General features: G+C 41.8%; 1 protein-coding gene across 4 annotated transcripts in view; it reads left to right on the forward strand.

The window, feature by feature from the left end:
• The window catches only part of ANO4 (anoctamin 4), a 354,484-nt gene that overhangs the window by 152,825 nt on the left and 188,151 nt on the right, over nucleotides 1-13,508 (forward strand). For all 4 annotated transcript variants that reach the window (XM_074326212.1, XM_074326210.1, XM_019732194.2 and 1 more), the window contains one exon: nucleotides 12,240-12,419. In XM_074326212.1, coding sequence (XP_074182313.1) covers nucleotides 12,240-12,419 — 180 coding nt within the window. The remainder of the gene's footprint in view (nucleotides 1-12,239; nucleotides 12,420-13,508) is intronic.

A 13,508-nucleotide genomic window follows, 5' to 3' on the forward strand; every position in this document is an offset into this window, starting at 1 on the left:
GACGCCAGCCACAAAAGAGTCTCTGCTTTTAAGGACTAATAACCCAGGATAATCTCCCCATCTCAAAGTCCTTAATCACATCTGCAAAATTCCTTTTGCTATGTCAGGTCACATTCACAGGTTTAGAGATTAGAATTTGGGCATCTTTGGGGAGCCATCATGCCGCCTGCCACAGAACCTGGACTCAGTATCTTGGATTCACTGCGCTTCCTGTACTCATTGCTCCATCTTCTCTCTTCAGCTTCTTGTGTTTGGGCATCTGTTGCTGTCTCAGTTCATTTTAAACCTTTCTCTTCTCAGTTCTTCACTTCTTCAGCCTTCCTTTGCATGCAGTCCCGTTCACTCCCTTCCGTGGAGTGCAGTATTGCTGCGTAGGCTAGCCAAGCTGCCTGGGTTCAAATATCAGCTGTGACACTTATCTGTGACCTTTGGCAAGTTATGCACTATCTCTGTGCCTCAATTTTCTCATCTGTAAAATGAGGATAAAGAATGCTTGGACCACGTATGACTCATGTGATGATTAAATGAGTTACCATCTTGAACATTCTTAGAGCAATGCCTGGCACATAGTAAACCCTGAACAAATGCTAACTATACTGTTGCTGTTACTTTGGTTTTCTTCTAGACATCACCTCAAGATTTTATCTGTGATCTCTTCTGTCTTCTTCAGAAATGCAGCCCTCTGAGAGTGTCAGCATTAATCTCTAGGCAAAGAACTCCAGCCACAGACATTTCCAAACCCCTCCCCTCTGTTTCTGACAGTGCTGGGTGAACATTTGACTTGGATGTCTCAGGGAAGCCAGGGACACAGCATATATGAAGCCAAACCCAGAATCTTGCCTATCAGAATATTCCATTCGTGTTTTTATTTCTTCTCTGTCTTCAGATCCAAAGTTAATTTTGATTCTTTCCTCTCAACCCTGAACGTCAAGGAGGTTATCGGATCTTCCAGACTCTACTTTTAGTCTTACCTTGATCTACTGCCCCAGTTAAAGTAGACCTGCCTTCTTAAATCCCTACTCTGACGGCCCTCCCACAAGCCTCGCTCACATAACCTCAGTGATTCTTCATGCCTTAAACGGAAGATTATGCTTGTAGTGCAGCATTCAAGGCTTTTGAAAAATTCTCTAAAAGTTTTAAAATTCCATATGAAAGAAAGTTGTCATTATCACTACTTTCCAGTGATGTGATGAGCCAGTGTTACTGCTCATTTTAAACATGCTTGAAACTGGACACCTCTTCCTTTCCTGAATTCTGTTCTTTCGTGCTTTCATACCCTCGTGCCTCTGCTGCTAGAAATGTTCATTCCCTCTATCTCTGCCGATTAGAAACCTACTCAGCAGCCCAGGCTTAGTGACAGCAATGCCTTCTTTGTGAAGTTTTTCCTGGTAGCCTTTCCCACGCTCTCTAAGTCAGGGCTCAGAACCCACAGCCCACGTACCAAACCTGGCCCACTGTCTGGTTTTATAAGTCAAGTTTTATTGGCGCTCAGCCACACTCATTCATTTATACATTGTCCATGGTTGCTTTTGGTCTACAGGAGCAGAACTGAGTATTTGTAACAGATCATATGGCCCACAAAGCCAAATATATTTACTATCTCACCCTTTACAGGACAGGTATACGGACCCCTTTCTCTCCTTGGAGCTGCATAGTCTGTATGGTACCGCCCTTGTGGACCTTTCACATCTCCCTTCTGTTAGAGTTACTTTTGCTCACTTGGTGAGACCATTTAATAAGTGGTTCCACTGGAATTTAGGATTGCAGTGTATACTTTTTCACAATGTGTAGGGTTCCCCATAGGAGGTAGATATCTAGTTTCTCCTTAGTTATTCGTGTTGCCTATTCACAACTGTATGTACCTGGGATATGATAACATTTGACTGTGCTGTTCTTTTATGAAGAGGCCAAACAGTTAAATTTGTTTTAAGAAAACCAGAGATGCCTCACTGGCTTCTTAAGGAGAGACCAAATGACCTTGGATTTTTATTTATTTTTTTATTTTTTTTAGCCCAGGAAGTATTGATGTCCTCCTTCAGATTGCATCAGATGCCATTGCTCTCCGCTCTGTTAGTGCTGGGGGAATGCCTCCTCTCAGACTGTGAGCTCCATTAGTACAAGGGCTCTGTCCTCTAATCTCTGAATCCTCACTGCTGAGCGCAGAGAAAGCTCTTAACAAATGTTTGTTAAATGAAGCAATCAATAAACAATTGAAGATCTCAAAAAGCAATCTTTCCCAAGGTATTAATTTTAAACCAAATACTTGTAATTGCCTACTTCCATCTTCTTTACATCCTTCAATATCACCTAGGACACTATTCTGTTATCTGTGATAAGTTTATATCTATCTGTGTGGGTTTGGATGGGGGTGGTGGTGGCATATTGTGCCTAAGTCCACAGAACACAAGGAAAACACCTAAGCTTTTCTGAGGTTACAAGAAATCCAGAGCCGTTCTCTCTGTTTCTCTGAGTGAGACTGTAAAGATTTAGGGTAAGTTAAGTATCACAGGATGAAGTAAAGTTGGATTAGTCTTCAAGGTAGTGAAGAAAAACAGATGACCCAAAATGACGCAAAGTGAGAAAATCTTGGGGAACAAAGGTAAAAGATAGCAAACCTGAAGTTTCTGGGAGCCTTCCAAGAGAGTTTTCAGTAATGTTGTTGATTTGCAATGATGTAGAACCATTAACTATGGAAGTTGAAAGAGCTGGATTTCCAAGACTCTGGTAACCAAGGGTCAGGTAGAAACATAATTCCAGTAAATGAGCAGATTTTAATAAAGGGACCTCTTATGTTACAAAGGAGTGGATAAGTTAAGGAAATTAATAAGACATGGTGAAGCACCCAATGACTAGCAACAGTGGGGAGTCTTTAATATGTCTGAAGAGACAAGGGTAATAATAGAACCCAGCAGCCATGGAAAAAGAGCCACCCACCAGGAGCAGACTGTGTAGAGGGCCCTCAGAAGTGCTGAGGCAGAAAGGGAGCATGGAAGAAATAACCCAACCTCTCCTCCCACTCTCCAGCCCTTGCTGGTGCCTCCCATTGGCTGAGGCCCCTGGGAAGCCTGTGAGGGAGCCCGGGTGATACAGTCTGTAGGAGTCAGCTCTCCAGGGCACAGAGGGTAGAGAATGGACTTGACATTATGGGGGCCAACAAAACATCACTCGCATGGAGACCATCTCCAACCTTCCTCTTTACGAAGGAAAAGGCGTCCCAAGGTGGGGATATAGAACCCCATGGAAATCCATCCCTTTCTCCATTAACACTCAATGGTTCTATATCCTCATAAATCAGTTTTCAAATGACAGAGGCAGTTAGTAAGGAAAAAGGAAGAATGAATGAATGTGAGCATTTTCTTATCTTAACATCCATTTGCACCAACATCTTTGCTGTATAGCATTCTAACATATGAGTGGACCATAATTTATTTAACTATTTCCCTATAAACAGGTATGTTTCTAGTTTTGAATATCACTATTGATAATAATGATTATATTTATAATGCCAGTATTAATAATTACAATTATGATCCTAAGTACCATTTATTGAGTGCTTATCATATGTCAGGCACCATGCTCTACAAACACACAACACTCTTTTGGCCTTTATCACAAATCTTTAAGGTATTAATTTAAACTCCCCATTTTACAAAGGAAGAAAATTGAGGCATAGCTCATAAGTCAACCGTAATTCACCAAAAGTCCCACAGCTCTTATAAGATAAAGCCATAATGTGTACCAGTATCCATTTAGCAGGAAAGCCATCTTCCTATTGCTTCCCTAAATTACAAAAATTCTTAAGTGGGACATCTTTGTACATAATTCTTAGTATGTCTGATAATTTCCTTGGCATAGCTTCCTAGAAGTGGAATTATGGGTCTGAGGGTATAATCCTGTTTTTAAGTAGTAAGGAATCACATTTAGTTGCAATTTGAAATGCATTAAATATCTATAGGGAGAAACATTCTTATCTGGGCATGAACTTTTAAGTTCTGTCAAATCGCCTAATTGCCCATGGTGAGGTAGCGATGTCTGAGGGCCGGTGTCATCATATCCTCATCAATAATGAACAGCATCATTTTTTTTGTCTCTTAGATCATTCTTTATGAAGGAAAAATAGTCTCACATGGGCAATTTTTCACCCAGGAGGGTGTTAACTGATGGGCTAGTGTGAGTGGGGAAGGGGAAACAGCTCAGCTGTTTAAGGCTCTCTTGTTTTACTATGTCCGCTGAAGCCTACCTGCTTCACAGGTGTCTGCTATCCTCCCGGTGACTAAACATTCTCTAGTCACAATCAGTGTAACAGAGGAGTAGAGTTTGAGAGGGTAAGAGAAGTTTCAATGATGTCCCATTCTCTGCTGTGTTCCACACTTACCCCTCTCTCCCTCTGTTCTTTTCTAGAAGTACGTAATTAGTGCCAACCATGAGCCATGCGTTATGATGGACATTAAATAAGATGGTCCCTAGTTCAGGGGACAGATATGCAGACAATTACAGTGCAGGTGGATATGCTTTGATATAGGTATGTACCAGGTGCTAACTGAGTACAGGAAAGGGACATGTCAGCTTAGGGTAATGAGGGTGGGTGGCTGGGTAAGACGTTGTGGGTAATAGGATTTTTTTCAGATGGGTTATAAATGAGCTGATTCTAGAAGAATGTGTTGAATTGGAGTTCTGAAGGAGAATATTTCAGGCAAGAAGAAGGGTGTTTGATTTGTGAATTCCCCACTTAGCAACCAAACTGTAACCACTGGTACTATTTCATTCCACCTTGTGAAGATTGCTACTGGGGCTGTGTTTGTCAGTTCTCTGCTGGGTCCCCCAAATCTCAGTGGATCCCCCAAATCTCAGTGGGTCACATCCTGAGACATTTGTTTTTTTGGTCTGGGGTCTTTGGGAAGTTGGTGTTGGATTCATCTTGGCTGGAGCATGTGGGGCGCGGTTCAGGGCTGCAGGTCAGGTTAGCATCTGTCCTCTGGGTCTCATTTTGGGCTCATGGCTACTTGGGACATGTGCTTTTCATAGTGATGACGGAAACCTCAGAGACCAAGCCAAGCATGCAAACACATTGCACGTCTCTGCTTTCATCATGTCCACTAACATCTCCTTGGCCAAAGCAAGTCGTGATGACCAAGTCCAAAATCTCTGGAGCAGGGAACATATTTTCCCTCTTTACTGGGAAGTACTGATGGGTCACATGGGGGAGAGAAGGTATGAAAAACTGGAGCCAATAATCCACTCTGTTACTTTGGTTTCCTGAAGTGAAATCCTTCTAGAAGAATTCTAGCAGGGTTTAAAAAGGAGGCTCTAAATCTGCCCCAGTCGCAGGAGAGAAAGAAGTTACAAAAAAGCTATAAAGAATCTAGAGGTGGATTTGAAGGAGAAACCCTAGTCATTTATCTCCAGCACTGCATTTGAATTCAATTCATGCTGGTTAAACATTCTTAGAGGCTCTTATCCTTTGGTTCTGTAAATTCTTCATATAGACATTGAGCCAAAAGTTAAATATGAGTAATATATCTAGTTTTTTATCATTTTTGGTCTCTTTTCAAAATGCTTGAATGCCAAGGTGGCGTTAGACTGACAACTGTCACAAAATTACAAATAACGGCTACTTGGCAGGAAGTTCTTCCTGGTTTGGATGTGTTAGAGTTGTCAGATTTGTGTAACTCCCCGATGCCAATCCATCAAATAGCCTGTCACCATGCAGGAAGACCAAATAGAAGGAGGCATGGCGCACCCAAGGACCTGATGTGATGGAGGAAGGTTGGGTCGTAGCAAAGCCTCTCATCAGGCCTGCCGGGACTAAGCAGTGTCCTAGCTTCAGGCCTCCACTGAGGTCCTCTGTGGATTTCATCTCAGCTTCTGTGACTGCTCCCTGCCATGCACCTTTGCTTGGTTACCCCCATTTCTGAGACTCGAAGCTCCTCAGAATCTGTTTGCCCTGTTGTCCACCTGAACTCACTGGACTGAGGTGGCACAAATTCTGCCCCCAGTTATGGGACTCTACCAAAGTTAATGAATACACCTAAGCTAATGACAAGAGGGGCGCGTCCTTTGATATGTGCAGTCCTGGGTGTTTGAGTCTTTTCGCTCCGGATATGGGAAGGTATCAGTATACTTTTGTAAATATTTTGTAAAATGTTTTTTGGAGCCAAATAAGAGAGGATATTAGAAAAGCTCCAGAAAGGCTGGGAAAAAAAAAATCCAGACCTGACTAGCCTGGAGAATTTTCACCTCCATTCTCTCAAGTGCTCTGGGAAGAAGTGCTGGATTTGTTCTCCACTGTGTAGCTCAAGTTGAGAAAAAGAGATAACTAGAAGTGAATAGCCCATTCCACAGATGACTTTTTTTCTTAATGAGGAATAGGCGAGTCTCATTTGTTGCTAATGTTGGTGACATTCAAAACATAGTTTTTCAGTGGTTTGAAAAGTTATTTATCTAGGAATTGACAAGGAGAGCGATGCAACACATAGACGTTGTTGCTGCAAGTTGTAAAACATTGACAGAACTACACGTTTCTGTGGCAGACAGCTCTGCTGAATCACAGGAATGACATTTAAATGAAAGCAAATCACTTTTACACAGGCACACATCTACTGGGTGATGCAGCCAAAACTTGTGCACCTTGGATCTGAGCCAGAGAGAAAGAGGACCAACAGATTTATTTTACTTTTAAATTAAAGTTTATTGGGGTGACAGTTGTCAGTAAAGTTACATAGGTTTCAGGTGTACAATTCTATAATACATCATCTATAAATCACATTGTGTGTTCACCACCCAGAGTCAATTCTCTTTCAATCACCATATGTTTGATCCCCTTTACCCTCTTCTACCACCCTCCTCCCCGCTTACCCTCTGGTAACCACTAAACTATTGTCTGTGTTTATGAGTTTTTGGTTTCTTCATTTGTTTGTCTTGTTCTTTTGTTGTTTTCAGTTTTATGTGCCACGTATCAGTGGAATCATATGGTTCTCGACTTTTTCTGTCTGATTTATTTCACTTAGCATAATAATCTCAAGATCCATTCATGTTGTTGCAAATGGCACTATTTCATCTTGTTGAAAAAAATACTTATATTTTAGATAGAATTTCTGAGAAATAAAGAACATATATGAGGAGCTTAAAAGAAATCTGAACTTTGTTTTCTGTTGTCAGAATGTTACACATTTATTGTGTTTCTGTGGACTCATTGAATTTCTCAGGAGAAAACTCACACCAAGTAGGAAAGATGGGCTTGAAATGTAGGAGGCAGAGAAAAGCAGGAGTGACTTTGGGAGCTGACCACACAAAGGAGACATGGGGAGATGATGCAGAGAATGGAAGGCCAAAGTCAAAACCTTGGGAAAAGACCTTGCCCACTACAGTAGGCTGACAATGGCTCCCAAATATATGTGCATGTCCTAATAATCCCTAGAACCCGTAATGCAACCTTATTTGGAAAGAGTTTGCAGATGGGAGTATGTTAGGGATTTTGCGATGATGAGGTTGTCCTGTATTATCGATGTGGGCCCTAAAATGCCATCGTAAGTGTCTTTGTAAGAGAGGCAGAGGGAGATGTGATACCAACACAGAGAAGGAGATGATATGACTATGGAGAAAGAGATGGGAGTGATGTGGTTACAAGGCAAAGGACACGAAGGAATGCCAGCACCATGCGAAGCTGAAAGAGGCAAGGAACAGATTCCACCCCCAGATCTTCTGGAAGAAGCACAGACCTCCTGATACCTTGATTTCAGACTTCTAGCCCCAAAACTGTGAGATAATAAATATCTGTTGTTTCAGGCCACCAGAGTGTGGTAATTTTTCACAGCAGCCCTAGGAAACAAATACCCCATCACTGGGAACAAGAGAAGCAAAGAGATTTAAAGCAGATGAGGATAAGTAATGGTGGTAAATGCTATGACTTAAGAGGTGTGAGAATGAAGAGTGAGGGGAAGTCATTGATATGATAGAAGGTAATGATGACAACTAACTTGTCACCCAAGCAACTGCTGTATTCCAGGCCCTGCCGTAAGACCTTTAGAGTGTTCATTCATTCTCACAACAACTCTATGAAATATAAACTGTGATTATCCTCATTTTACAGGTGAGGAAACTGAGGCACAAGAAGATTAAGTAGCATGCACTAGGTGAAACAGGTAGTAAATGGGATAGCCAAAATTGGAACACAGAAACTCTGACTCCAGCACCCACATTTTAACCACACACTACACTTTGCTGTCACCTCTAAGGATATGTGTTTCTCAAGGTCTGACTTTGGACCTTTTATCAAATAAGAGAGATGACACATTTCCAGAGGGGATAAAAAGTGCTTTTTAAAAGATATTTTGGGGTGAGATGGAGGGAAGATTGGAAAATTTACCTCACCTGGACTCCATCTTTCTCAGCTCAGTTGGAGAGAGAGCTGCCTGCTGAAGCTGAGGGAGGCAGCCACGTCAGGCCTCAAGGAGTCTAGGGAAGATGGCGAAGGTATAATGAAACAGGAAGCACTAAATGCTCATTGTCATTTCCTTGGCTGGCTCTTCACTCTGTACCCTGCCTATGCCCAAGGAGTCTTTGCACCATGTAGATGCCACGTTCAGGGGCTGAATGGGGGACTATCATCCCACATCTTTGTGCAGAATGTACTTTGTTCAGAGCCCAGGAAGGAATCAGAGAAGTATACAATATGATCCTCCTCCTTGGAGACCGTTGAGCTAGTTGGAGAAGTGGGACACCCATGTGCTGGTAGGTGAATGACAGTACCAGGGCATTGCCTGACAAGGGCGAACTGCAGGATAGAGACAGGAGTGTTGACTGTGAGCCCGAGGCACTGGAAGGGCCTCCAGGGAGGGTGCCCTTCTTAGTGACTGAGGAGTGTGATAGCTAGTCAGGAACCTGGAGCACAGTTCAGCCTGGATGGGAAAGGTGGGGGGTACTGGAAATGACAGCTCTGTAAGTGTTGTGTCAGAGGAGTGCCAGCATGCTGTACCTTCCAACCTTACCTTGATAAATTATAGACCTTCCAGCCCTACTTTGTTAAATTATTCAGAACCACTACAGACTTCAAACAATTAGCCTAAGTTCTGCTATTTAATTCTTTGGACTACATGGCTTAGTGGAAAAGAGCAGGGTTAAGATGCCAGTTCATTAGTTGTGTGTGACCTTGGACCAGTAACTTCCCCTCTTGAGCCTTTGGGTTCCCATCTGTAAAATGTAATTACCAGTTCTCTCTTTTCGGGTTATGTGAGGCGTTAATGGGATGCCGACTGATATCTCAACACAGTGCCTGGCATTTAGGAGATAACCAGTGTCCACGTTTTTTTCTAAAATAATTAAGAACAAATGATGTGATGCAGTTTATTGGCTGATAATTCATTTCTGAAGATATGATTGCTGCATCTTTTATAAACGTTCACCTTTTCATATATCTGGAGTATATTTTCTGTCTTGTGTACAATTTGTTTGCACATCTCTCTCCTCCATGGACTTGGCCAGGGTATGCGGAGAGCTCTGGTGGGCCGGGTCCTTTATCTGTACCTCTGAGAACTGTTAATTCTTGGAGGGCCTGGATGGATTTGCACAGGTATTAGGGGTTCCTCCCAAATTCCCCTGTAATGTACCAAAATTCCTCAACTTCCTCATCCATCTTCTGGTAATACTCATGAATTCTTCTTTATTTTTAACACTTTCCCCATGATCTCCATTATCATATTTTTTAAGACATGGGATTCAACCATTTCAAGCACTTATGCCATTTATACCCACTGTGTAATTTTTATTCTCATTTGTCATTTGGTGCTTCTTTGAGGGGAGTTACATAAGATCCCAAAGTGCCACACTGACTCACAGGCCTGGTCCCTTCAGCTTAATGATTCTCTGCGAAAGGGACAGGAAGCAGTGTTTTGGGGAGAGCCATCTAGCTCCCATTCTCAGACTGAGACTGCAGGTACTGTCTGTTGTTGACTTAAAACACCTGTCCCAGCCCTTTCATGTGTCACCCGAAAATCTGTCTTTTTCTGGAATTTCGATGGTTCTGCAGATGTTCACTTTTCACCTCTATGGAACTGTGGCGCACACAGGGGTAGTGGGGAGCGCACGGGAGGAGTGGAAGAATGCCAGTTCGGTGCTGTGATGCTAGTCCTGCCCATAGACACCAGGAGTCCAGGGCACGCACTTTCCCAGGCACCTGAGCATCAGAGCAGGGCATGCATTGCCAAGGGAAGGCTGCCAGGCTATCTCCCAACGGGCAACCCAGCATGACAGACCTTCCCCGGGGGAAATTCACAGGACCAAGGCTCAGGCTCATAGTATGTAGACTTAGAAACCAGATCAGGGGCAGACTCATATTAAGCAATTCAGGAGAAGGTAGATGTGTGAAACCCGGGACATCAGCTTATTAGCCCACACTGAACACCTAGGCTGCCAGGTAGATGGAACCACTCCTTCCCTGCACTGGAAGCTAAGTCTTACTTCACGGGTTGTCTGATGAGCGCTGTCAGAGCGAGGGCAGTTAAGTGGATAACGGAGAGTAAAATTGTGTGTTGGGACAGTCTGACCGTGCATTTGGAACACTTGAACTTTGAGGCTGTTGCCTGGATGGTCATTGCCCACGTGTGTCTCCCTTATACTCGTTTTGTTTGTTTTCATGCTTCCTTGACTGACCAAACCTCACTGTAATTCAAGTTATTCTTTCTTAAAATTTGTTAGAATTTACAAATTGGTCCAGGTCATATCTTTTCTCCCCCCTTGGGGAAATTTAAGTTAACTCTTTACACTTTTGACATGACGGATGCTTGCTGATTTAGTTTACCTCCGAGCAGGCTTTTTTTTTTTTTCCTGCCTCATGTCTGGGTTTATAGTAGACTTCTCATTGTAGCCTTCTGGTATTGGTAATGTGTAAACCAGTCATAAATACGCAAACCCTGCCAGGCTCAGTTTCCTCATCTGCGTAAGGCACCAGATTAATTAGCTAACCACTAAAGTAACTTGTAACTCTAAATTTCTACCTTCACATTTCAAAAGATTTTTCTCTTAATAAAAAATTCTGTGATGATGTTTAGCTTTCCCCATCACATGGCCTGATTCCTGACCAATTGATTCCCCTGGGCTGGTCTGCATTAAGTAAGGCCAACATTTTTCCTTGTTTTTTTTAAAGAACAGATCTGGAGACAGTCACCCTCTAGTTGGAATTCCCCCTCTGTCCTCACAGTGCTTCTTTGGACAAATCATATATTTTACTGAGGCTTCTAAAATGATTTTCTAATTCTCTTTTTCATCAGTAATTTCTTAGCTGGAATTCTTCTGTAGTGAAAAACTTTCTCTTATCAGCTATTTGATTAGCTTGAAATATGGTGAATAAAGGAAAAGCAGGACAAATGCTTCATTTTTTCCCTGTTTATCAATTTTCTGAGCAATGAATTGATATTTTAGCAACTTCCAATGTTGATCAATGTTTTTGTAAAAAAAATCTTTTGAACTTAGAATTTAATATATTTCATATGTATCAGTAGGTGTGACCCACATTGATTTAATCAATGAAATTGATACAATCAATATGGTTTTTGATGAGATTGCCATGATATCTGGGGTTTGCTTTAAACTACTCTATCTAGCACCTGAAAAACAAACCAATAACAAAGGGATAGATAAAACAAGATTGGAAAAATCTTTTTTTTAAGCTTTATGGAAAAATCTTGATATTTATTGAAGCTGGGTGGTGGGTACATAGGGTTCAGTAGTATCCTTTTTGCTTTTGACATGTTTTAAATTTTCCCGGAAAATAGCAGTAAAAAGGTACATAATTCTAAGGTTACCAGATGTGTAAATCCGAGTTCAATGTCAACTCTGGCCTCTACATGAATCCCGTGGAGAAAGTTCCTTGATTTTTATTGAAATTCTACATACCCCAGCAACACTTCCTAATCCTCATTGCTTCTGACAATAGCATGCCAGATATGTACGTATTTTCCAAGATTTGGGAAATAATTTTAATATTTGATTTTATTGGATCCTTGTTGATTAAGCTCGTGTCATGATAACTGAGGATAGCAACTTTTGAATAAAACAATGTGCAAGAAAATAATGTGATGTGCAAATCAGTTGGTATCACAATTCAGTTGGTATCATCACTAGCATACCTTAAGAATTTGAAATATATTTCTTGTACTTTGTGGAATTCACGCCAGAAAGTAATCTGACATTTTAGCCTTTCTGAACTGATTTTTCCAATATAATGATGCTGTTTCTCATTCCAGGTTTAAGTTTATCTATTCATGGGGCTGAAAAGCGTTTGCAAATCCATCAACGGCGAAGTGTGGCAAGCCGCCCAGGGTCACGTCGTCGCCTGCCTGTGGTCAGGCATTCCTCACTCCCACCAGGTAGAAGGTCAATAAAGATGGAGGCAAGCTCTTCTGGAACCAAAGCCTTCCATCCAGGTAATGCATTGGGGCAAGTTCAACACTAACACAGCCGGCATTAGTTATATTTTTATTATCTCATTATGCCATTCTCCCAGTTATGCTTACTTTGTAAGAGTCTTGTTGGGTTTTTTTTTCCCTCTCTTCACTTCAATCAGTGGAAAATGTAACTGAGACCAATAAGAGAAGAGAGAGCTTGATGTAACGGAAAAGTTTCAGGCTGCATTGTACCTACAATGGTAGAATCTAAATAAATGAAAATCCGAGTAAATAAACTTACTCAATTCAAAAAAGCTTATTGTATAATAAAACCAAAGACAGATTTGGTCATTTTCTTGATAATTTGTTCTAGGGTAGCCCGGGGAAAAAGTCAAACCAGAAATGCCCACTTTGAAGCCTAAGATACCTGGTTTGACTTGCCCGCATCCACCTAAGATTAGGGGAGAAGACTGAAGTTATATTGAGTTTCAAGGCTCTGGGAAGCATTTTAACATATGAAACATATTAAAATGCATCTATATCAAAGCAGATAATTCCCAGCTAAAAGGTTCTATTTGTTGATTTGGATGAGAAGTTCATTTAGGCATTCATTCATTTATTCAACACATTTATTGAGTACCTGCTGTATCCCAGACATTATTTTGGGTGCCGAGGAGACATCAGTGAACAAGACAACTTTTCTGTCCATCTGAATCACAGAAACATTGAACTTTGAGGGAATTCAGAAGTCATTTAGTATACTTCTCACCTGATCCTGGTTCCTCTGTGTAATGTCCTGGCAGGTGACCACCCAGCTCTAACTAAAGCCAAGCCTCTATCTCGAGCCTTGTCACACCATCCTCTTTCTCAGTTGATAACCTTATTCCCTAACCTCCCTGAGAAAGCCTGGGACCATGGGACATACATTACTGCAGATCCCTTATCCTCCATCTCTAAATGTATCTCTGTTTGCGCCCATCCTTCCCCTCTTTCCTTCAGTGTTTAGAAAATGATAGTCTTCCTCGTGTCCTTGAACAAGGCTTCAGCTTTGGCCTTGGCCATCCTCCCCTCTTGAGCCTTGCCTAGGAGAATGTCCCTTCATTCTCATCTCTTCCCCATCCCTTACTG

Source organism: Rhinolophus sinicus, linkage group LG02, assembly GCF_036562045.2.
Source record: "Rhinolophus sinicus isolate RSC01 linkage group LG02, ASM3656204v1, whole genome shotgun sequence".
Taxonomy (NCBI): Eukaryota; Metazoa; Chordata; class Mammalia; order Chiroptera; family Rhinolophidae; genus Rhinolophus; species Rhinolophus sinicus.